Source organism: Myripristis murdjan, chromosome 5, assembly GCF_902150065.1.
Source record: "Myripristis murdjan chromosome 5, fMyrMur1.1, whole genome shotgun sequence".
In the NCBI taxonomy this organism is placed as follows: domain Eukaryota; kingdom Metazoa; phylum Chordata; class Actinopteri; order Holocentriformes; family Holocentridae; genus Myripristis; species Myripristis murdjan.
The window spans coordinates 23,623,875-23,647,785 of NC_043984.1; the positions used below are offsets into that span (position 1 = coordinate 23,623,875).

The 23,911-nt window shown below is 43.1% G+C and overlaps 1 protein-coding gene and 1 pseudogene across 1 annotated transcript in view; both read left to right on the forward strand.

Moving 5' to 3' along the window:
* The window catches only part of vstm2lb (V-set and transmembrane domain containing 2 like b), a 30,119-nt gene extending 10,062 nt beyond the window's left edge, over nucleotides 1–20,057 (forward strand). The window contains exons 2-4 of the mRNA XM_030052101.1: nucleotides 17,249–17,418; nucleotides 18,349–18,393; nucleotides 18,681–20,057. Of these exons, the coding sequence (XP_029907961.1) occupies nucleotides 17,249–17,418; nucleotides 18,349–18,393; nucleotides 18,681–19,007 (542 nt within the window). The 3' untranslated portion in view covers nucleotides 19,008–20,057. The remainder of the gene's footprint in view (nucleotides 1–17,248; nucleotides 17,419–18,348; nucleotides 18,394–18,680) is intronic.
* On the forward strand, nucleotides 19,370–23,454 carry LOC115359283 (tubulin alpha-1C chain-like; annotated as a pseudogene).
* Nucleotides 23,455–23,911: the final 457 nt, after the last annotated feature.

Here is a 23,911-nt window from a genome sequence, read left to right on the forward strand (position 1 = left end):
ACAACACAGGCATTGAGTGGATGCAGCTTGATGTGTGTGTTAATTTCTCATTCAAACCCGTCATCGTAGCCGGTTTACCACTGAGCGCAGTGCCTGCCCTGGAGGAGCTGTCCCTCAACACACCCTGCGCAAGCTGCACAGTTTGAAATGTGTCCTTGCTTTGTTATCACCTCCGTCTGTGCTGTGTTTAGGCCTAGACAGTTTTGGTTGCAGCTTGCATGTTTATCCTCATGTTTTTCTTTTTTCTAACGTGGTTGGTAAAAATATTTCAGCTTGTGAGTTTATTGTTGTGAAGCTCTGATCCTGTATCAGTCCCGGCCCTATTTCTATATATTTAAAGTCTATATTTTCTCTGATTATTGAGACCTTTTTAGTACCTATCTGACGGGGCAGACACTGGTTGTGCGATGGAGCAGATGTGTGATGTTCAGGCAAGGGTGATGGAGGTGAGGGGGGCGGGTGGCTTGCCCCGAGGCCCTTACATGAGATATCTGAGCATGCTAATCTTGCTAATCTTTCATGTAATTAAAAGAATTTAATTAATCCTTATTTCTGTGCGCTCAAGTGAGAAATAGGAGTTCAAAGGAAGGTTTGATGATGAATATGGTTATTTGTTCACTGTCAACTGATACAAATGTATTGTCAGCTATCAAAGTTTAGGTAAATACATTTTTTTTTTTTTTTTTTTTTTTTTTTTTTTTAAATTAAGGCTGTCGGTTCTCAGTCTTAACAAACTATCTATGGGCTGTCAGTCCATCAACAAGACTTTAATCATGACTCAGAGTTTGACATTAAGTCACTAAATGCAGTCTGATCTTGTAGTTAATCACAACCAGTCCTGGTGTATTTCATAGCTGCTTAAGAGAGTAATGTGTCATTACTTAAAATATCCTCTGCTGATACCACTGAGGAAAGTCATACAGTTATCTTTATTCTGCTATATCTTAAGACCCACTGCGTGAGCGGGTTAGTGAAAAGTTCCTTTCCCAAGTTGTGGAAAACGACAATAGCTCTGATGCACATTATTAGAGATAGAAACTCTGACAAAAAGTTTCACAGTCGATAAGCCAAAGTTCCATGAAAGTGCCCTAATGGGGCTCCTGACAGACAAGTGTAGAAGCCATTTGCATTAGTGAAGAGCCAAATTTAAGGAGTGGAAGGAAGTGTATTCTAGCTCAGCTGCAAGTACAGCAACTGACAAGCTATAGGTTTTCTGCGTATAGAATATAACGTAGCAGATGATATAGGGGCTTTTCCTAGGTGCGATTGCAGATGCTTTCATCAGTTTTTTTCTTATAAAGCTGTCACTACGTTGCCAGGCGAATCAAAAGGCAAATTCAAATCATACAGTCAGATATCAGACGTTTCTCAATACCGGTGTGTTATCTAACCTTATTCCCACAAAGTAGAAAGCCTAGAAGAAGGTCCCCAATTACTGTGGTGAAAGTGGGGAGCTAATAAGACGCACCACGCACCACCCTCTCATTAGTCTCTTAAGTTGTCCATCTGAATTTAAACAGGCAAGTGCAACTTGTTCATCATCCCAATGATTTGTACAAGTTTCTTTAATAGTTTGATTAAATATTGCCTTCGCCAGCTCCATATTTTGCTGACCACTCATTTTTCTCCTTCAGTCTTTCCCTGGGGAATTATATCAGTGGAAGAGGTGGAAACCCACAAACTCCAAATTTCTGGATGCATAAAACTAGAAATACGTTCTTTCTACCACAACGTAGGACTTTTTGGACTTGATTTACAAACCTGTCTGACCGGACCTGTCTGTCTTACCTTTAGAGTGTGTTATGAAGTCATTTTCAGCCAGGTGGCTTGACAAAAACTGAATTCAAGTTTGCCGTGGCACTGACCAGAATGATGGATCTGCATTTTGGCATGTAAAGATGCATATGCCCTTGTGCACGCACAAGCATTATCAACATACACAACACCAAATATCAAACACATAATGTGAATGAAAAATGAAGTCAGTTTAGATCAAGTTGGGTTGGGGGGTGTGTGGTTTGTCTGTCATTTGAAATCCTGGCAGACCGGCAGATATATTAAGACAAAGAGTTTTTTTTTTTTGGTTTGTTTTTGTTTTTGTTTTGTTTTTTTTCTATTATTGCAATTTGAGCCTGTTTGTATAATGTATATCGTTGCACATATGTAAAGTCTGCTTTTTTGCCACCTCAGTTTGTATGTCTATTTCTGTATTTACATTTTGACTTTAATTTCCAGTCCTGATGATGAAGAAGGGACTCTTTGCATATGGTGGAAACAAATCCACAAGGAAACTTAATAATGCGATGGGTTGAAATGGCAAAACATCAATTACTTTTTTTTGCACAATAAAAAGAAACAAAACATTAACTGAGAGACAGAGTTTGTCAAATAACTTCTTTTTTTAAACACTAGCACATATTATAGGCAATCTTCCTTCAATTTGCTTTTATTCTTCATTGTTTATTCTGTCCTCCTTCTCCATCTGTTGAGGCTTAGAATAAGAGTTCTTATTTTCTTCTTTGATCTTTTGAATTGCTGTGATTTCCTCCACTTAGAAATGTTGCAGTCCCCGTTGGTTGTGTGGTTGGAAGAGACTGCTCTGTCTGTTTGTGTGTGTGTGTGTGTGTGTGTGTGTGTGTGTGTGTGTGTGTGTGTGTGTGTGTGTGTGTGTGTGTGTGTGTGTGTGTGTGTGTGTGAGTGAGCGTGTGTGCATGAGTATGACACTAGAGGTGTTTATGGAAAGCATGCCTCAGGATTATTAGAGAGGGAGTCAGTAGGGTTAGGGAGAGGATCTTGTAAAATGTTGAGGCCAAGGCTGTTTGCTCTCCTGCAGTATCACAGGCAATTGTGAAGCTGTAAGTGCATAATCATACGTAAACAAGGGGCATTAGGTAAAATATGACTTTATTTATCTCTATCAGTGACCGAGGATTTGCAACTACATTGGCAGGCAGCAGCAGAGATAACAGTGGCCTCTAACTAACATAAATAATACACAGTTCTCTTTCATAGCATTCGTTTCGTGTCTCACATTGGGAACGCCCTCGGCGTGACCTCATCAGAAGCTCCTATAGCACTCTGCCAGCCAGGATTGGCTGGGACTGAAGCGTCAGTGACAAGAGGGACAGAGACCCTCCTCCTATAAGAGGTCTTGTCACTGCGCTGTTGGTCATTCAAAAACCTCTTCTCGCTACGAGCAGAAGTTCATTCACTCTCTCTCGAGTACTTGCGTCCCGAAACAAAGCTCAACTGTCCACTGACGCGAGCGAAACCTCGGTCACCGGACGCTTTGCTGTCGGTCCGCACAGCTGCTCGAGAGCTACGGCTAACTGTCCGAGTAGCAATACTCCGAACAGTTGGCTAGCTAAGTGGCAACACTTCCCGGTAGAAATACCAATCCAAGTTAGCGCTAACTGTCAGTAGCAATACACAACCAGCTAGCCTAATAAAGTGGCAACACTTCACGGTAGAAATACCACATCTAGTAGAAATACTTAACACCCTACCGTGGGCTTGCTAGTTAATGTTAGCTCTTCTTCGAGTAGCAATACTCCCTATACATACCACCTGGAAGTCGCAAAACTCCCAGTCAGTATAGCTAACTTCCCTGCTTGATTGTCCCACTGGCCATCATGACCGATGCTAAGGCTTCAGCAGAGGAAAAGACATCGGCGCGAGTGTGTCCCTGCGGGAATACTATCTCAATCGGAGACACTCACCTGTCGTGCGCCATGTGTCTGGGGCTGAAACACGCTCAAGCCGCCTTTGAGTCGGAGGATTGCTCTCACTGTAGCAAGCTAACCCTCAAGGCGCTTCGCCGTCGGCTGACTCGTTTGTCTAATTTGTCGGGCAACGATCCAGTCCTGGCACCCTCGGCTACGACCCAGGAGCCCATGCAGCTCTCTGAGGCGATAGCCTCCGCCGCCCAAGCCGTAACGAGCTGGGGGGATCAGCCCGATCTCCTCGACCCACTGCACCCGGTGTTTTCCGGCACAGCGGGTCCACTCGATTACCTGACTGAGCAGGAGGACTGCGGCTCGGTGGGTGGGTTGGAACTCCTCATGTCCGACGACGAGGAAGACGACGACACTTCCTTGTCATGGTCGCACCGGGTTGAAAAACCCAAACTCCCAACGGAGGCTGCGGCTAGCGGGGACCAGTCTTCTTCTTCAGGTCAGGACCTGGACTTGCTCGAGGTGTGCAAACGCGCAGCCGAAAAGCTGCAAATTCAATGGCCTGAGGTCCAAGTTGAGGGGACGCGGTCTCTCTTTGATGGGAAGAGGCTTCCCAAAATGAGGAGGACGGGAAAACAACTCCTGCCGGTTCTCCCGGAGTTACTGGAGGAGCTGTCTTTCTCTTGGCGCAGCAAGCCATATAGGGAGAAACACCCTGTGGCGGGCAGCTCCATCCTGGATTGTGAGGGCATGGAAAACAACGGCCTCCGCAACATCCCACCGGTGGAACAGGTGGTGGCTGCGCATCTCCACCCGAAGACATCCCTGGCTTCGCCGGGCGCGGGCGCGCTTCCATCCAAAGCGGACCGTTTCCAGTCCAGTCTGACTGAAAAGGCTTACAGGGCGGCTGCTTTGTCAGTCCGGGCTCTCAATGCCAGCACCCTCCTTATGGCATATCAAGCCGAGCTGGAGGAGGGAATGTCGGCTCCACCGAATGGGGTGTTATGGGACGAAGTGTGTGCTATCACCGACCACTGTCTCCATTTACACAAGGTGGCAATCCAGGCTCAGGGCAGAGCCATGGGGCTTATGGTCCTGCAAGAGCGGGCTCGGTGGTTGAACCTCACTACCTTATCGACCAAGGACAAGGAAGACCTCCTCGACACCCCCATAACGCCTCAGGGCCTCTTCGGTACGGCGGTTACGTCTATGCAGGAGAGGTGTGAGGAGAAAAAGAAGGGAGACGAGGCGCTGAAGTTGTGCCTTCCACGTAAGGCTCCAGCAGCCCCCCCTCCGGCCCAACGCCAATCTTTTGCCCGGGCGGCGACACGAGCCCCGCCCTCGTTCAGGATTCCCACGTTGGCCAGAACTCAAGCAGCATCCCAGCCTCCTCCGAGGGCTTCTGCTTCGAGGGGCCCGTGGCTTAAGAAGTCTTCTCCTCAGGAAGCGACTCGGACTGACCAACCACCCCCCACCTCCACCCACAGGGTGAGGGCGAAAAAGCGGTCGGCCTAACAACCTTCCTGGACGAGGTGAGCGTGATGGCACTGCCCCCCACTCTGGCTCCGCTCACCCCATCGTTCTCGTTAACGAGCAGGTTCACACAGCTGGGTCGTGTTCGGCGCATGGACAGCGGGATATTCGACCCGTTCCAGCGCCCCCTGGAGAGAAGCAGAGACATTGTTCAGCAAACGGTTTGCCCCAGCGGCACCGTGGAATGTCTCATAAGCACTTCTCTTTATTACACAAAAACAATAAAGTTCTCACCGCTGTTGCATCCAGGCAAATTGCCAAGGACACAGCTAAGTGCAATGAAAAACAAAAACAAAATGTTGCAAAACAATTTGGTTTCCTACTTCCCAGAGGGATTAACACCTCTCTCGGGAATGAACCAGGTGTGTCGTGTAAACGTCATGTCCCCCGTGGCTGTGACGTCACGCGCACGCGCAGTAGCCAACAGGCAGTGCTGCACTCCTCTACCAAAAGAGGGCGCCCTCACTCCATGTATCGATTGGCCTGTCAGTCCTCTGTCACTGAGACTGGAGAGCTGGTCGAAATGCACAGCATCAGAGTGGGTGTTAAAAACACTAAGCAGGGGATACAGACTGCAGTTCGCTGCAAAGCCCCCGCCGTTCAGGGGTGTAATTCAGTCACAAGCTGTGGGGGAAGCCGCTCATTTTCTACGGGAGGAGATTTCCTCTCTGTTAGAGAAGGGAGCGATAAAAATTGTCCCCCCCTCAGACAGCAAGAACGGATATTATTCCAGATATTTTCTGGTCAAAAAGAAGGGGGGAAACGGCATTCGGGCGATTTTAGATCTCAGAGATCTAAACAAGCACCTCAGGAAATACAAATTTCGAATGCTAACACATGCGTCTCTACTGCGTTTCCTGCGCGCAGGGGATTGGTTCACATCAATCGACCTCAAGGACGCTTATTTCCACATCCCAATATATCCGCCACACAGAAAGTATCTCAGATTTGCCTTTCAGGGGACCAGTTACGAATACTTAGTGCTCCCCTTCGGCCTCTCATTAAGCCCAAGAGTGTTTGTAAAATGCACGGAAGCGGCAGTTACACCGCTCAGGAGGCAGGGCGTCAGAATAGCGACATATATAGACGACTGGCTCATTGCGGCATCCTCCCACCAGGAGGCAGCAGACCACACGAGGTTGCTCACAGAACACTTGGGGAATCTAGGTTTCAGAATAAATCTAGAAAAGAGTGTTCTTCTCCCTTGTCAGACCATCTCCTTCATAGGTCTTTTTATAGACTCAGCTCAGGCCAGAGTGAAGCTGACTGGAGAGAGGTTGCAGGCCCTCAGGGACTGTTTAGACCTGTTTCAAAGGGGAAAGTTTGTGTCCTTCAGACTCTGCCACAGGCTGCTGGGGTTGATGGCTTCAGCCTTGGTGGTGGTTCCGATGGGACGGTTATACATGAAGGGAATACAGCGTTGGGTGGCTTCTCACCGATTAGACCCACGCCGTCAGGGATCTCACAGAGTGAGGGTTTCGGTGGATTGCACAGCAGCCCTAATCCCATGGAGGAAGAGGGGTTTCCTAACACAGGGAGTGCCTATGGGAGTTGTTCTGTGCAGGAAAGTAATCACAACAGACGCCTCCTTAGTCGGCTGGGGGGGCGTGTGCGAAGGGAGAGCTGTGAATGGGACCTGGGAGCCCCACATGCTCTCGTTCCACATAAATTATCTGGAACTGTTAGCGGTCTACCTGTCGCTGAAACATTTCCTACCTTTTCTGACGGGACAGCATGTGTTAGTTCGAACAGACAACACCACAGTAGTGGCTTATATCAACAGACAGGGGGGCCTGAGGTCCCTTCAATTACACACACTGGCACACAGACTGATTGTCTGGAGCAGCAATCATTTTCTGTCCCTGAAAGCCACTCATGTGCCTGGGGTTCTGAACCATGGAGCAGATCTTCTGTCCAGGGGAAACCCCCTTTATGCAGAATGGAGACTGCATCCGAGTGTGGTGAATCTGGTCTGGGAGCGGTACGGGCAGCCATCAGTAGACCTCTTTGCAACAGGGGAGAACTCTCAGTGTCCCCTGTTCTTCTCCCTTCACGATCAGAATGCACCCTTGGGGGTGGATGCATTTGCTCATCAGTGGCCTCACGTCCTGCTGTATGCATTTCCCCCCATAGCATTGATATCTCCGACTCTAGCCAGGGTACAGAAAGAAGGCCTGTCGATGATTCTTATAGCTCCTTACTGGCCGTCGAAGCACTGGCTGGCAGAGATAACTCGGCTCCTTTACAGAGAGCCGTGGCCTCTGCCGATACGCAGAGACCTGTTGACACAGGCGCACGGACAGATATTTCATCCTCACCCAGAGAGGCTGGCTCTGTGGGCCTGGCCCGTGAGTGGTTTAACTTAAGGTCTGTGGGTCTCCCTCAGAATGTGATTGAGACCATCCAGAGCGCTAGGGCTCCCTCTACGAGGTCAGTCTATGGGAATAAGTGGGCAGTTTTTGAAAAATGGTGCTCAAACTTACAAGAGGTTCCCTTTCAGTGTTCTGTAGCCCTGATTTTGGCTTTTCTGCAGGACATGGTAGAGAAGAGAAAGGCTTTTTCTACCATTAAGGTGTATTTGGCGGCCATCTCGGCATGCCATATTGGTTTTGAGGGCAAAACTGTGGGACAGCATCCCTTGATTTGCCGCTTCATGAAGGGAGCACGTCGCAGGCTTCCGGTATCTAAATCCTTGGCTCCATCGTGGGACCTTCCCACTGTGTTGGATGCCCTTTCAGTTTCACCTTTTGAACCAATGGATCGGATAGACTTAAAAATGGTGACTCTTAAGACGGTTTTGCTGCTGGCTCTCGCCTCGGCCAAACGGGTGGGGGAGATCCATGCTCTTTCAGTACACCAGGCGTGTACGAAGTTCTCTTCAGGGGGGGAAAAGGTGACTTTGCGTCCTAACCCCGCCTTTACACCTAAGGTGTTAGGGGCATGTTCTCCTATTGACTTGGTGTCCTTCTATCCACCACCTTTCTTCTCAGAGGAACATCAGCGGTTGCATATGTTGTGCCCAGTCCGAGCCTTACGTATCTACTTGGATAGGACTGGGGGCTGCAGGAAGAGTGACCAGCTTTTTGTATCATGGGCCAAGAACAGTCTGGGAAAGCCAGTCTCAAAGCAGCGGCTCTCATGCTGGATTGTAGGGGCTATCGCCTTGGCCTATAACTCCAGGGGTCTACAGCCACCGGAGGGACTACGTGCACATTCCACTAGAGGTCTTACCACCTCGTGGGCTCTTTTCAGGGGGATCTCTATTGAGGAGATCTGTGCGGCGGCGAGTTGGGCTTCCCCGCACACCTTCACCAGGTTCTATAGGCTCGACGTTACAGCCCCCCAATTAGCCCATTCGGTGCTTAGTGTGATTGCATCCACATAGGTTTAATTGGTTGTGTGGACATTTGGTCCCTTGGTAACATCTGCACAGCAATCCGGGAGTCAGTATTTTCCCAATGTGAGACACGAAACGAATGCTATGAAAGAGAACTTTAGGTTACTTGCGTAACCCCGGTTCTCTAAGTAGCATGAGTGAGTGTCTCACCAGACCACCCTCCTTGCTCTCTCGTAGCGAGGAAGAGGTGCTCGTTTTTTGAATGACCAACAGCGCAGTGACAAGACCTCTTATAGGAGGAGGGTCTCTGTCCCTCTTGTCACTGACGCTTCAGTCCCAGCCAATCCTGGCTGGCAGAGTGCTATAGGAGCTTCTGATGAGGTCACGCCGAGGGCGTTCCCAATGTGAGACACTCACTCATGCTACTTAGAGAACCGGGGTTACGCAAGTAACCTAAAGTTTTGTCACATTTTCAAATAAGTCATCATTTGTTTTTGTTTTGTTTTTTTAGCTTGAGGGTGGCACAGCCAGACAGCATTTTCAAACTCAGAAATCTCGGCACTTACCATGGAGTCCTGATCAACAACCCTTTTTTTTTTTAAAAGCCCTACAGATATTCATGTTATTTTATTCACTGAACCTTTATGTAACCAATCTTAATGTCATTTATGAACACATTTTTATGTACAATAACAGCCTGGCGAAAGGCACAGGCTTCTTTGTGGGTAATGAAAAAAACAATAATAATAATGATACAATACAAAAGACGGACAAAGCAATAAAATTAGCAGCTAAAAACAACTAAACTAGAAAACAGCAACATTAGAGGAGACAGTGAAGTAGCACAGGTGTGAGCTGGATGAACACTCATGAGGACTTGCACATTGGAAAGTGCATATAAACAACACCAGAAACATCATCAAGAGAAATTTTAATATGCAACGAAAACATATGGCTGCATTGTTATGGTAATTTTCAGGCTGAAAAATATTACATTTTGTACCTTAAATGTGTATTTGATCACACAGCAACATTATTTCAGTTATATCCACGTGAATTACTTTCCATATGCACACAAACACGAGGCACAGTGTAGGATACACACACATACACATACACACTCACACTCACACACTTAGGTCTCCCAGGATGTTGAACACCTGCCAGAGCCAGCGGGAAAGGCTCCAGGAGATGTAGCTACTTGGAGAGTGTTGGAAGCATCTCTTTATGCCAGACACCAGAGACCCAACAGGCACAGACTGCCCACTCAGCAAGAGGGAGAGAGAGAGAGAGAGAGAGAGTGTGTGTGTATGTAGGGGGGTGGGGTTTGAATTGAAGGAGGAAGAAAGGTGAGAGAATGGAAGTGAGGTAAGTGAGGAAAGAAGTGGACGGAGGCTTTAATAGGTAGGGAGCAGAAATGAAAGGGCATAAAAGAAAGTGAGAGAAAATAGAGTCAATTTTCAACAACACGAGTTGGAGATTTGTGAGAGATGTTACTAAGCTGGAGAGAGAGAGAGAGAGAGAGAGGGATAGGACTGGGAAAGAACTGAAGCAAGAACGAGAGAGGGAGAAGGAGAGAGAGAGAGGGAAAGGGATAGGAGTTGGAAAGAACTGAAGCGAGAGAAATAGAGAGAGAGAGAAAGAGAGAGAGAGAGAGAGAGAGGAGGAGAGAGAGAGATGTGGAAAATTGAGAAACAGCTTGAGTTTGCAGAATCTGGGTCTTATTGGCTGGCTAGGGAAATGGAAAAGCAGAGGAATTACCTTGCAGCTATAAACCTGTCCTGCTGTAGCCCTGGACTCCCAGTGTCTTTGAGGACTCCCCATGCAGCTCTGTCCTTGACTTGACTTTGACTTCACACACTGTAGTTTCAAATGACTGCTGGGACTGAGCTAGGTTCATTAATTCTTCACTGTTGTCTCCCATTATATAACGGTTGTAGGTAATAGAGGGCCTGTTTTGCATATTTGAAAGAACGTTAATGCAATCGTTGCAGCAGAGATATCTTGCAAGCAACGCCCCAAAACCGACTACCCAATTACAGTTCATTTATATGCTTCAAATTTTTAAGGTTGTGTTTTCTCAAACATCTAGATTATCTTTTCATTTGCTCTGTCTGTTTTGTGTCTAAGACAGTGTGTCCTTTAAACTTCTGTTTTTTGGCTGTGGGTATAGCGCAGGCTCTTCAAAGTGACAGATGTTGTTGTCAGTACTCTGCCACCAGCACTCTTGATGCTGTATCTTTAGGACAAATTCATTTCATGAAGTGTTTCATAAAATGACTTTTTGAAAAAAATTCAAGCACCTGTATTGAAAAGTGATAGTACTCTGGTGATAGAAATGCCACCCTCTGTTGTTTTGCTATATTTTATGCACAGTGAAGTTCTGTTCTTTTCCAGCTCGTCTGGTAGTGCACTCTGGGGTGAATCTCCAGCAATGACGCCGTATGTTCAAAACACATTATGTAAGACACTGTGAGAAGTTTTGTCAAGCTGTGTGTGCTATTTATGAAAAATCTCACAGCAAGAATAATCATCAGCATTAATATAATTATTATTATAAGAATTAAAAAAGATGCAGGAAGTGCAGGAAAAGACTACACATACTTTCTTACAAAGTGTTTTTTCAAACATTAACTTAGTATTACGTAAACAAAATGATGGATATGGAACTAGAATGAAAAGACTGAACAAACAATATATTACAGCAGGTTTGTAAAAATGTGTTTTAATGAAAACAAAATCCACATTTTACCTCATGCTTGCTCTACCAAAGCTGCAGTGTTTCTCTGCCCCTGAGCAACTTGTCTCCTAACTTCTAATTATTCCCTCTTTGCCCCATTAGAAGGTATAAAGATCACTCGTTTGAGTCGCATTTGTGTTTTGTGGTACCAAATATTGATTTTGTTTCACTGTGTGATGTTCAAGCAAGATGTGTCTGAAGCGGCTGATGCAGTACTAATGGAGGAGAGCAGCATACATAAATACTTCTAAAATGGCAACTGTTGCAAGCTCCTTGGGCGGGTTGTGGTCAGATTATCATTTAATTTCTGGACCCTATAACTTTATAATAGTGATAGAAATCAGTCCGCCTGATGTCATTTCAGAAACGCCTGTTCCTGCTCACTTAACATTAGTATATCGCAAAGACCCTTGCTGTATTGTTTCAGCCTATTTGTAACTACATGAACATTGTTTTCCAGGACGATTTTATTGCTATTAGGAAGGAAATGAGGAAATGTATGTATGTACCCTATGAAAAGTGACTCATTATGTCAGTAGTGATTATAATTTATCTTGCAAAGTAAAAAACAGAGTCTCTGTCCATCTGTCTGTCTGTCTATCTATCTAAGAAAATTATCCTGACATCGGGAAGTGATGGCATTTAATCTAATCTTCAACATGCCCGGTTTCCATTAGTTTCCATTTGTTCCACTTAGTTGCAATTTCTTTCACATTACGAGAATTAAAGGGGGCACAGGGAGCCCTAGCCTTTGTCTTTCACTAGACAATTTAATTCATGTTTAATAACTGACAAGGTCTTTGTTTTATCTTTTTTGCATGTTGAAAGTAGGTGGCCAGGTGTAGAGGGTGGCCATCACTCTCACCCTCCATTTGTGCTTGTATGGTATACGGAGCTTTAAGAAAACTGATATATCTGTCCTCTCCCTCGTTTTTATGCAGTGAACATTATGATCGTCTTGCAGGGGTTAGAATAATACGAGTTGTTGTGACAAAAGAGCGCTCACCTCGATCAAAATGATTCCATAAGGCAGACATTGAGGGCGAACATCATACATGGCGTTCTTACACAGCTTAGAGCGACCGGTTTGAAATCAACATGCCTGTGAGAGCTGTATGTTGTAAATCACAGCAGAAAAGGTGTGTTCTTGGCCCTTTTATCTGTCAGTCACTTCATAAGAATCCATACTGTAGATGGAGCAAGAGCAGGAGCAGAGAGGTGGATTGAGATTGCTGAAATATATCCTTATCTAACCTGTTATTTTTCAGCCTCCTCGAGAGAATTTGCATAATGAAGGCGAGATGGAGAGAAGATTGTAAGGGATGACTTACTTTTGAGTGGCTTGAGAATATTTTTAACAAGCCCCGCTGTCTTTTACTATTAAGTACGGTGCGCTCATACATAATGGACTTGCATGCTCTCAGGACAAAAACATGCACAACGATTTAGCACTTTATGCATTCAGGAAAGGATTTTGTGGGCTTTGAATACTAAATGTAGAGACAGCTTGTGTTGCCTCTATAATGGAGACAGCTTGTTTGCAACTTTGCACTCTCCCGAGGAAATTGAATGTTTCTGGTGCAAACACGACTCTGTGAAAGCTGTGTTTGTGGCTCACACTAAGTGACTCAGCAGCTTGTCAGGCATGTAAGGGGAATGGTTTCTTGAGTTGTTCTTTGTTTTGGTCTTAACGCTGGTCTCTGAATATAGCTGCATCCATCAGAGCGGCCAACACCAGAAGAAGAGAATTACTTTGAACGTTATCAGTGTTGAGGGTAGTGAGTTCCCTGCTCAGAGTTCAGGAGGATACAACTCATTGGGTAAAAGAAAAATATTGCTGAATTGAATGTTTGTGCCCCTTCTTTATATCTAGACTTTTTCATCACATCATCCCAGCCCTTCTATTTGTTTTGCTTTTCAACTTTTTGTCTATTCCACATGCTCATCTTGGTGTGTGTGCCTGCATACCTTTCTATGTCTCAATCCTTCTCCAGAAATCCTATTTCGTACTTGTCACTGATTTTGTGCGGATTTAGGCTCTCTTGACTTTTCAATTGCTTTCTCTCTTTTCTTTTCCTTTCCCACTCTTTTCCATCTGTCTTTCTTAGCTCTTTCACTTGCCTCACTTCACCTCTGCCCTTGTCCTCCTTTTCTCTCGGACTTCCTCTCTTCCTTCTTCCTCCCTCTTCTTGGCCTCTGTACCTCTCCATCCTTACGTCTCCCTCTCACAAATGAGGCCGCTGGCTGGCCGCAGGCGCTGGCGCATCAAGGGCACGACTCCTGGAGACCCAGTCAATCAAACCACACCAAAGTCCTCTTCGCTGCTCCTCCATTCTCACCCTCCTTTCCTTGCATCTTTCCATCCGCCTTGGGGTCAGTTTTGTTCTCTGTGTCACAGATGCACAATTAGACACAGCATCATGCTTGCTTTGCTCACCTGGTCTAAAGATTCACAATTCTTCTAATGCCAGTGGTTCTTTAAAAGATGATTATTCTTTGGATGGGACATAGAATATAGCCTGCCTTAGAGCAGCACTGTTTTATTCTATAATCACTTTTAATGTACCAAAGATTAAAGGCTATCAAAGGGCTCTTTTGCTATTCAACAATAAAGCATGTCTGACATTTACATTTGCAGGTAATCCGGAGCGTCATTATCCCTATAGAGATGCTCTTCATATTTCATTGTGATACTGACTTTGACTGAAGTCTGCAGCATCATGTAATTCATTTCATCGTGGTGCATCATGTGTAGGATGCAGTATGAATAGTGATTTTCTAGATATTCTTGGGTCTCTCAAGAGTTTGCAGAAATCCAAATTGAGGCTCTATAGAGGCTGTCTAAAGCAATAGATGGATTAATAATTCATATTACAAAAAATATGTTTTGTGCAACACTGAAGCATGCACTCTTTAGGTACAGGAAAGTTTACAGTGGGTTGTCAACTGTAGTATTTGTGAAGCTTAAAAACTGATTTTATTCTCCTAAGGAGAGCATGGATTTTGCTTATTGCTAAATGGGCATGTAATGTAATCATTTGAGGGGGAGAGGCTGCATCTTGCTGATATCCAGCTCTCATATGTGTGAAATAAGCACAATGGGTTACTGTTGATGCTATTTCATACATAAATCGTTATACATATGCAGTAATCCTATGTATAACTGTATCAAGGTAAACAACATCATCCTTGCAAATTGATATACGCACCATGAAAGCCACAAAAGTTTTATTGTTTCTTCAAGGTATCATGATTACATGCAGTAAGCCTGTGTTAGATTTGATTGTGCATTCATGTGAAATCTTTCCAGTTTTGACACGGGCATGCTGGATGCCAGTTAACATTGCCACTCTATGCAGTAAATCCCAGTCCCTCTCAGCATTGTTAAATGAATCAAATCTGCAGTAACCAAGTCATCTGCAGCTCCTTGTCGCCTGTTGCCTGAGGACCAACAGCAACGCACCAGCAATCTCATTCAGTATGCAGTATTCTCAATTGGTTCAGGTGGTTATCATGCTTTATTTATTTATATATTTATTTATTTAAATTTGAGGGCTGTCAGCTAATATTTGGTTGTAAATTTTGATTGTTTTGATGTAAGTTTAGTGCTTTTTTTTTTAAATAAAAGCCTTATAAAACAAGAGTTCAACAAATAATGAATAAATCTAAATTTAAAAGTACATTTCTGCAAGTTCACAGCTTTTATCCCTCTTTTTTCGATGTAGTTTAAATTCCCACCACAGCACTTGAGGGAAGCAAACAAAAACAGAAACTCATTTGTCCACTTAGTCCGAGAGAGAGGGAGAGAGAGAGAGAGGGGGGGGGGAGTGTAGGGGGCACGGGTGTAAATGCAAGGCTCAATGGTGCATGATGCATTTACAACCAATCATGACTTGGGCTTTTACACAGTTTAGACCTGCTTTGATGGCCTGAGCATGCGTTCACTTTCATTATACATTAGCCGCATTAATTAGCATACTGTATTGAATGGAGGTGGTCAGCGCAGTATGAAATAAGCAGAATATTAACTGCATGACAGTGAATTGACTGTAAGGAGATTACATTTCATGGTATGTGAACTCAACGTGATATTTTATGCAAGTTTTTATTGATTCCATGTATAGAAATGAATTATAAAAATGAACAAAGGCTGTGTGTGGAGCTGCCACCATAAATTTCCTCTTTTTTTTATTGAATTTTTTACAAGGTTTGCAAGGATGAATGCAATGCTGGGCTTTTTAGGCCTGTGGACTGTGTATTTTTATGGATGTGCTCATACTTTATATAGTGGTTTTCAAAAATTATCATAATATATGTTTTTCATGTTCATTTGTAATAAAGTCAGCCACATAAAACTAAATTCTCACAATAAAATCCTTTGCTGCAGTCCTCAAATCAATCAAGTAAAACTTGTCAATGCTAATACCTAATCCACCAGAACACCTGAAACACATGTAAACACCATTTTCAGCATAGATTATTTCCTTAAAAGCAAAACTTCAAGGTGGAGCTGGCCTTCAACTAAATTCCACTATCATCCAAAACAACTTGAGCCTTCTTTTTACTTACTTATTTATTTATTATTTTTTTTTTTTTTTTACTTTGTCATGATCACCAGATGGTGCATCATAGACAGCCCCAGTATTATCTCTCAGAGACTTGCCTTGAGTCGAGCTCCAGCCTCTGTGGTGGTGAGCAGAAGTGGATTAACAATGAATTTCTTGTGTTTTAAGAGAGCCAGTTAAGAGGATTGAGCTGTGGGTTTTAATGGCTGGATGTGTGGTTACAGATAGGGGAGTATTTGGGGAGTTGATGTCTCCATTTTGTCTGGGCCTCTATAGACTAGAGGGATTAGAAAGTGTCCCCCCACACATGCTGGATGCTGAGTCAGAGAATATGCACAGAGGCCTGGAGGAAGAAAGAGAATAGGAAAACAGGACTTTGTCATTTCGGCTGCCAATGCTCTGTTGTAATGAATTATTGACCATTACAGAAAGCAAATGCAGAAGAAATTATCTTCTCTGCTCTGTAGGTTTGTCTTGGGTTCAGGATTGAAGTGCAATGACAGTTTGAAATGCATATCCCAAACATTTTTAGCTACAATGTTCACAGTAAGCCTGCATAACATCCTTACACTTTTTTTTTTTTTTTTTTTTTTTTTGAAAGTTTGTGTTGCACTCTCTGCAATTTCTGACTTCCCTTGTGATCAAGAAAAAAAAGTGTTATGTGCATTTGCAGAAAATTAGATTAGGAGAAAGGACCAAAAGACTGAACTATATAGAACTCTAATGCATCTGAATTCAATCTATAAAATTTAATTCTCATCCAGGCAGGTAAAATTCTTGAGAGCATGACTGTGGTAAGACTGGGTCACATTTGCTATTCTGTTCCAAGACTATCTAGGTAGGGTAGGGTAGGTAGGTAGATACTTTATTCATCCCGCAGGAAATTCACATTTTCTTCAGCAGTATCCACAGATTACAAATTAAGTAAAAAAAAAAAAAAAAAAAAAATAGAAATAAAGAATAAGATCTAAGTATAACAGAATAAGATCTGAGTACAACAGATCTTATTCTGTTATACTTAGATCTTATTCTTTATTTCTATTTTTTTATTTACTTAATTTGTATATAATCGTTTTAATTATAATTGTTTGTTTTGTAATGTACATGCAATAATTGATTAATTGTATGAGATATCATATCACAGACATTTTAAAGATAGCAAAAAATTCAGACCATATACCCATTAATGGTTGCCATGCAGTGTGGGTGAGAAGATAATAGTTTGACCGATACGCCATGCTAGAAGCCATGGCTACTAACATGTTTGACTTCAATGTGTCTCATGCTGAAAAAAAAGTGAAATCTTGTCATTTAGCTGAATTTGCAAAAAAACCGACATAGATTCCTGTGGATGTATATTCCATCCATCTTTTCCACTTTGTTTCTTTCTCTCCTCCAGCTCTCTTCACAGAGGTGCCTCATGACATCACGACGCAGAGCGGTGAGGATGTAGAGATGGCCTGCTCCTTTCGCGGAGCGGGCTCTCCCTCCTACTCCCTCGAGATCCAGTGGTGGTACATTAAGAACCACAGAAACTGGCAAGAGAAGCCTGCCTGGATCACTAATCAAGTAAGCCACTAGGGGCAACATATTGGTGAGGGGGAGCCTTGAATATATTATCATGAATGTTGCTTGGCATACAGCAGCTGATCAAAATGAAGTGGGCTTAATCCTCTCTCAACATAAAAGCATATGATATGTTACACAGATACATGGTATCAGCTGTGGTTTTTATTTCATATTGGTGGCTCTTGTTTTTATTGTTTTTTTTTTTTGTTTTTTTGTTTTTTTTCATTCAAGATTCAACTTTTACTTTTTGGTGGAATGCAATTACAAAGTTTCAGTTTTTCCAATTTCATTAATGTGGACAGAATTGCTTGGACTGAACCTAAAGCTTACTGTATATCAGGCAGAGGGAAATACAATATTAGCCATGGCAGAAACCCTCTGGCACAGAAACGAATGGATAATTGCTGATTAGCATTTGCCAGCATTTGGGGAACAGGTTGACTCTCTCCCATCGTGGGGGAACTCAGGCTCCCCTGTTGTGCCTCTAGACACTATAATTGGCACTGAGGAAGAAATAGATTTTCAAAATCTCTGTCTGCTCCATGCATAATTCATACCTATATGCCCGAAAGAATATCTTGCTGCCTCTGCATACACATACACACACCTTCCTCCTCAGAGGCCTGCGTTCTCGGTAGAGTGTATGCACGTACACACACAAACATACACTAATATAAACATACGCACACAGTCATGCATGCACACACACACAAAATGCACACGCATAGCTCAGCTGCCAGGATGTTAGCAGCTGTAGTAACTACAACAAATCAGCAATCCAAGGCATTACAGCTAAGCTTTGTTACAGACAAAACGTTGAAAAAAATCAAACATGCCCATCCACTGTAATTCTTTGCTGCTTTAAGACATGAGATGTATGTGGAATGTGCAGCCTTCTGTTACTAATGCGTCATCCTTATCTCTGCGCAGGTTGTGCCCCTGGAGGAGACGTCCAAAGATGCCACCAAAATTAGTGTGAGTTTGATCTGGCATCAACTGTCATCTAGCACAAAAGAAAGTTAATATGGAAGAAAACTACCCAACTTTCTTTCTACAGTGAATATGAAAAAAAAACAAGCTTTTACAAGATTAATTCCCATCAATGGATAGATGCTTAGTTAACTCTGAATGCATTTTTAATTAACTTTCTCACTGTTGACAGTGATACAGGATATTAAATAATTCATGTGTTTGCAATTTATAGTATCCGCAACTCGCCTGGGTATGGCTCGGAATAAGAATTCTTAATCTCCTCCCGTTAGGTGGTGAAAGTGGTTGGTAGCAACATCTCCCACAAGCTCCGCCTGTCCAGCGTCAAGCCGTCAGATGAGGGCACGTACGAGTGTCGCGTCATTGACTTCAGCGGCACTGTGGCGCAGCACCATCGCGTTCGTGCCTACCTGCAGGTGGAGGCCGAGAGAAGCCAGGGCTCTGGGTTGGAAGACACCCAGCCTCAGCAGCCAGGGCGCCGGGCGCAGGGGAGATCAGGCCACCCCCACCACCATCACCACCACCAGACAGAGGACAGGGAACTGAAGAGGAGATCGGCTGATAGCACCACTGACTGCAATGAGAGCTGTGTGCTTTAGAGCGGTCCATCTGTCTGTCTGCAAACACACCGGTGTTATGTGTGCAGAAATGGAGGAAGAGGAGTGCATGTTCCTGATTTATCTCTTAAGAGGCAAGGTCATTAACTTAGACTTCATCATGGAGGGCAGGCGTGGACCATAACTGGACCCTTTGTGTTGCAGCTACATGTTAATCTGTCAGCTCAGTTGCTGATTTGTTTGTCTGTCTTTATTAATATGGTTGTTTGGATGCCAATGCTGTTGAATGCCAATAAAGGGCATGATTATATTGCCAATACACAAACATGTTCTCTTTGCTGATGTTATTTGTCCGTTTTTTCCCCACTTCATTGAGTTGATGTTTATGTAACCATGAGGCTGTTATGAGCAAGAAGAACAAGTTTTTGTCTGAGCAGGACCCCGTTGGTGGCCTCGAGATAACTAGCACCCAAATTTTAGTGGAACGTCACGGTTGTCATGGAAAAACATAGCAAATAAGAGATACACAGTCATGGTTCACTGATACAGCTATATCAAAATTGCTCTCAAACAGACACTCTGCTTTTAAAATGCCTCCGCTATCTACTGTCTTTTACTAAAACATATGCCAAAAGCTGCAGTATTTCAAAGTAAATGCTTTCTAATGAATGGAGAATGAATGCCATTTTTTCATTTATTGAAACAACTTTTTAAAAAGTGGTTTACGTAAACTTTGTTTCAACATTTTGAAAGAAAACTATCTGTATTTTAAAGGCGTAGCTTTCTAAACCACAACTAGAATGTCTGTGTGAATACAAATGTTTGCCTTCACCATGTCGAGATGATTTGTATATTCCTGTGTGTATTCACTCTTTACACTGTAGACGGTACACTGTTATCACTAAAATACAGTTGATTCTGTGCTGCTTAACCAAATGATCCAAGAAACACAATACTATGATAATTATTCTAAACCTTTGTCACCATTTTCTCATGTACAATATAACTTTTTGCCAACATTTTTACATGGAAGACTGTCAAGTTCTTCATCTCTGTATTACATTTCTCTTTTTGACTGTGTTTGTTCTAAGTGCTGCTGTTTGATATGTATTCTGTTAAATACATTCATTTTAACAGAGGAAAAGAAATAATGTCTTTGGTCTTATTTTTTTTTTTTTTTTTCTTTTGTCTGTTATTCCGTCCTGGTCTGTGAGTAGATGATAAAATGAAGGCATTTAAAGGGGTGCAAGCTAATTGTTGACACAGCTGAAGAAAGGATATGAAACAAAGTGGAGACAGGAATACACAGAGGAGCCATAGAGTTTAAGTCTCAGTCTTGTATGTGAAATTTGCTGTGATTACTCACTTACAAAAACTAATACATCTTAAGGTGGTTTTATACCTTGAAAATATTGTGATTAATCCCTGTTGAAGAGCCATAGTGGATTATTTGTGTGTGTGCGTGTGTGTGTGTGTGTGTGTGTGTGTGTGTGTGTGTGTGTGCGTGCGTGCGTGCGTATGTGTATGTGTGTGTGTCATTGCAGCTGTCAGCAAACTCAACACCCAGCCTGCATTGAATAATAAGCATTTTATCAGCACATTCATTTCACCACTGTATTGCATTTTTTAACACAAGGAACCTTTGGTAAGGTAACAATATTTTTTTTTTTTTTAACATAATAGCTAAGACTTGGTCTGAACTGCTCATATCTGACACAAGTCTGCATACCTCTAAATCATTCATATTGGTGGAAAGTGAAGTAAAGGTTAAAGAGAGGAGAAACCCAGAGTATTGGTTGGGAAGCACACAGTCTAGGCTCCCCTAGTGGCTTCATTCATTTGATCTATGGATGATATCTAGGATGTTATGGTTTTCAAGCTCATAATGCAGCCTTCAGATTGAGGGGGCTGAGACCCATTTTCCATATGAGGAAATTATGTATTATGCAATGGAATAATAAAAGGGCACACGTATTATCATTCTGAATATCTACAGCATGGACAAGCACTTTACAATCCCAAAACCACACACTGTACACATGCACAATGCCTCGTTCACTGCACTACACCTTCTGCCTAATTGCTTTTTAACTGGCTTTGACTTACAGTTGTGTTTTGCTGCCAGCTACTGATCAGTAGAAGCAAGGCTCTTTAGCTGCAGCCTGCCATTTGCGTTTGTTGCACTTGCTGTGGCTGACCAGCAGAGGGCAGCATCACCTCTAATCTTACCAACAATTAGACCAAGGCACTTGGCCTGAACACAGTACATACAGTATGCTTTTGTACATGAGCATGATTCAAACTTATTCTTAGAAGAAGAAAAAAGAGGTGGAAGTTAGGAGTTTCATGAGGAGAAAATTAGGAATTTAATATGTCCAAGCCAGAAACAGGCCCACTGCATGTATTTGTCTAACAGTAGGGGTTGAGAAGCATAACAATTTTTTGAAACCTAGTTAGTATTGTTAAGAAATGGAAAAATAATATAAATAAAATGATTTTTGATGTATTCATGTCCTCATAGCATGAGAAATATGTAACCATTACACTAACAGGGTTGAGGCTGAAATTCATTCAGTTCTTTAATGAATGAATGAATTGATCGATTGATTTACTTATGAATTTATTTATTTATTGATAATTTATTTCGACAGATCTAACCAGCTAATAAATAATGCTACTTAACATTTTGAATCTCTAAGTTTAAGGAAAAATGCTGATGAATTGAGCTGGTCGAGTTTTGTGTACAACAGAGCAGAAAACAGAGGTAAACTGCGCAGAGAACAGCAAAACATACAGCTATTCAATAGCAATAGAGAAACTTCATCAACCTACAAGGCTACTTAGCTCCCACAGGTTTACCATAGATAATAGCTGCAAAAGTGATGTTATCAATATATGTCAGCTATCACATCATAACATCATAATGATAATCCATAATAATAATCCTGAAAAATAAAACAGTGCTTCATAATGCCAAATAATCTCAGTTTTATACTACAATGATCAAAGGAGCTACAAGCTGATCTCCATTCATTTATGTATTTTAAATAAATGTTTCATTGCCCTAGCCAAATTGAATTGCCTTAAAAGAACTGTGTATAGATGATACAAATAGTGGCTTGTGAATTGTTTTTATGGCAGTAAGTTCTGATAATGATTAGCAAGCTCCCAGCTCCCAGAGCAATGCATTCTGAAAGCTGTACTGTCTGGAACATGGCATCCAACCTGATGGACAGACGCCCGGTGATAAAACCACTGGAGGAGGAGATGACTCCCTCAATTCCTTTTTCAGTGAGACAGGAGCTGGCAAGCATGTACCCACAGCAGTGTTTGCTGACTTGGAGCCAACTGTCATTGGTGAGATCCATTAACTCATTCTTGTAATGCACACATTACTCACTCAGACCTGACTGATCCAAAATGATTCTTTGAACTTAACTTGGACCTAATCTGGTTTGCTCATTTTACTCTTGTACTTAAAGTGCTTGCATTATGTCAGAACAAGCATGAAATTCAGTCTAAACATAAAATCATCCAAAAAATTGACCAAATGCACCAAATGGTCAACTCACTGTGTGTGCAGTGGTTAGGCTTTCCTAAACAGTTGTTTGTTTGTTTGTTTGTTTGTTTGTTTTGTAGAGATGAGGTGCAGACTGGAACCTACAGCCTTCAGACTGAAGCTGATCATTGGGAAGGGAGAGGCAGGTGTTGCGGTCATTACACTACTGGCCAAGAGAAAACTGACCTGGACAGGATCTGTAAACTGATGTGTGTCTCCCACAAATGAAATGATGTCTCATGAATGTATTTATTGTTGTTGAGTGGTTATAATGGAGGTTTTTCTGTTCCCAGTGCAGACCAAGGCACTGGCACAGCGCTGGCAGTGGCACTGGCTCTGGTTTTACCTCTCTGCTGATGGAGCATCTGTCTATTGACTGTGGCCAGAAGTTCAAGTTTGAGTTCTCCCTCTACCTGACTCCCCATGTGTCCACCGTTGCAGTGGAACTGTATAACTCCATCTTACTTCTCTTACAACCCTGGAGCTCTCCTACTTACACCAGCTTGAGCAGGTTAATGAGCAGGTTGGATCCTTCATCACTATTTCCCTCTGATTTGATGGTGCACTGAATATCGACTTGACTGAGTTCCAGACCAACTTACTGTTATCCCTGTATCCTCTTCCCTCTGATGACCTATGCTCCTGTGATCTCTGCTGAGAAATCTTACCATGAGCAGCTCTCAGTGTGTGGGATCACAAACACTTGCTCCCACTATGGCAAATACCGTACATGGCCTGCTGTTTACTGTATCATGGGAATATTGTACCCACAGATGTTAAGCTGTGGCAGTCATTTCCACTATTAAAACCAAACGCAGAATCCAGGGGATTAAACATAATTGCCGAAGAGACTGGCCTCAAGAGACTGGCTTGATTTGTCAGCTTTTACTGTCCCACATGTTAATTGCAGGTCAGAAGCCTTATGACTGACACCAGAGACGGAAGCTGTAAAATACAGTTATGTCCTATGGTTTTGTCAGGTTTCTGTGTTTAGACTGTTGGTGGACTCTGTTTGGACTCTCGCTAAGCTTTGTTTTTTGAGTTTCCCTCAGACTATGTTTATAGACTTTGCTCTTTGAGTTTTGCTCATGCTGTGTCGCTCATGTTACCTGTTGCTTTGCCCTGCTGTGTCACTCTTGTTGGTGTTTTCACCTGTGTCTTGTTACCCAGTTTGCTCGACCCCCCTCCTGTGTTTTCCTAGCCACTCAGCTCCTCTGTCTGTTCCCCTTCTTAGTCCTCCACATCTGTCCTGAGTCTGTGTAATGAGACTCTGTTCCTTCAGATCTGTTCCTTCCCTGGTGTTTCCCTCAGCCGATCCTTTGTACTCTCCAGTCTTGTGTTCCAGCCTCTTCCTCAGGTGTGTTTCCTAGTTAGTTCCTTGTGTATT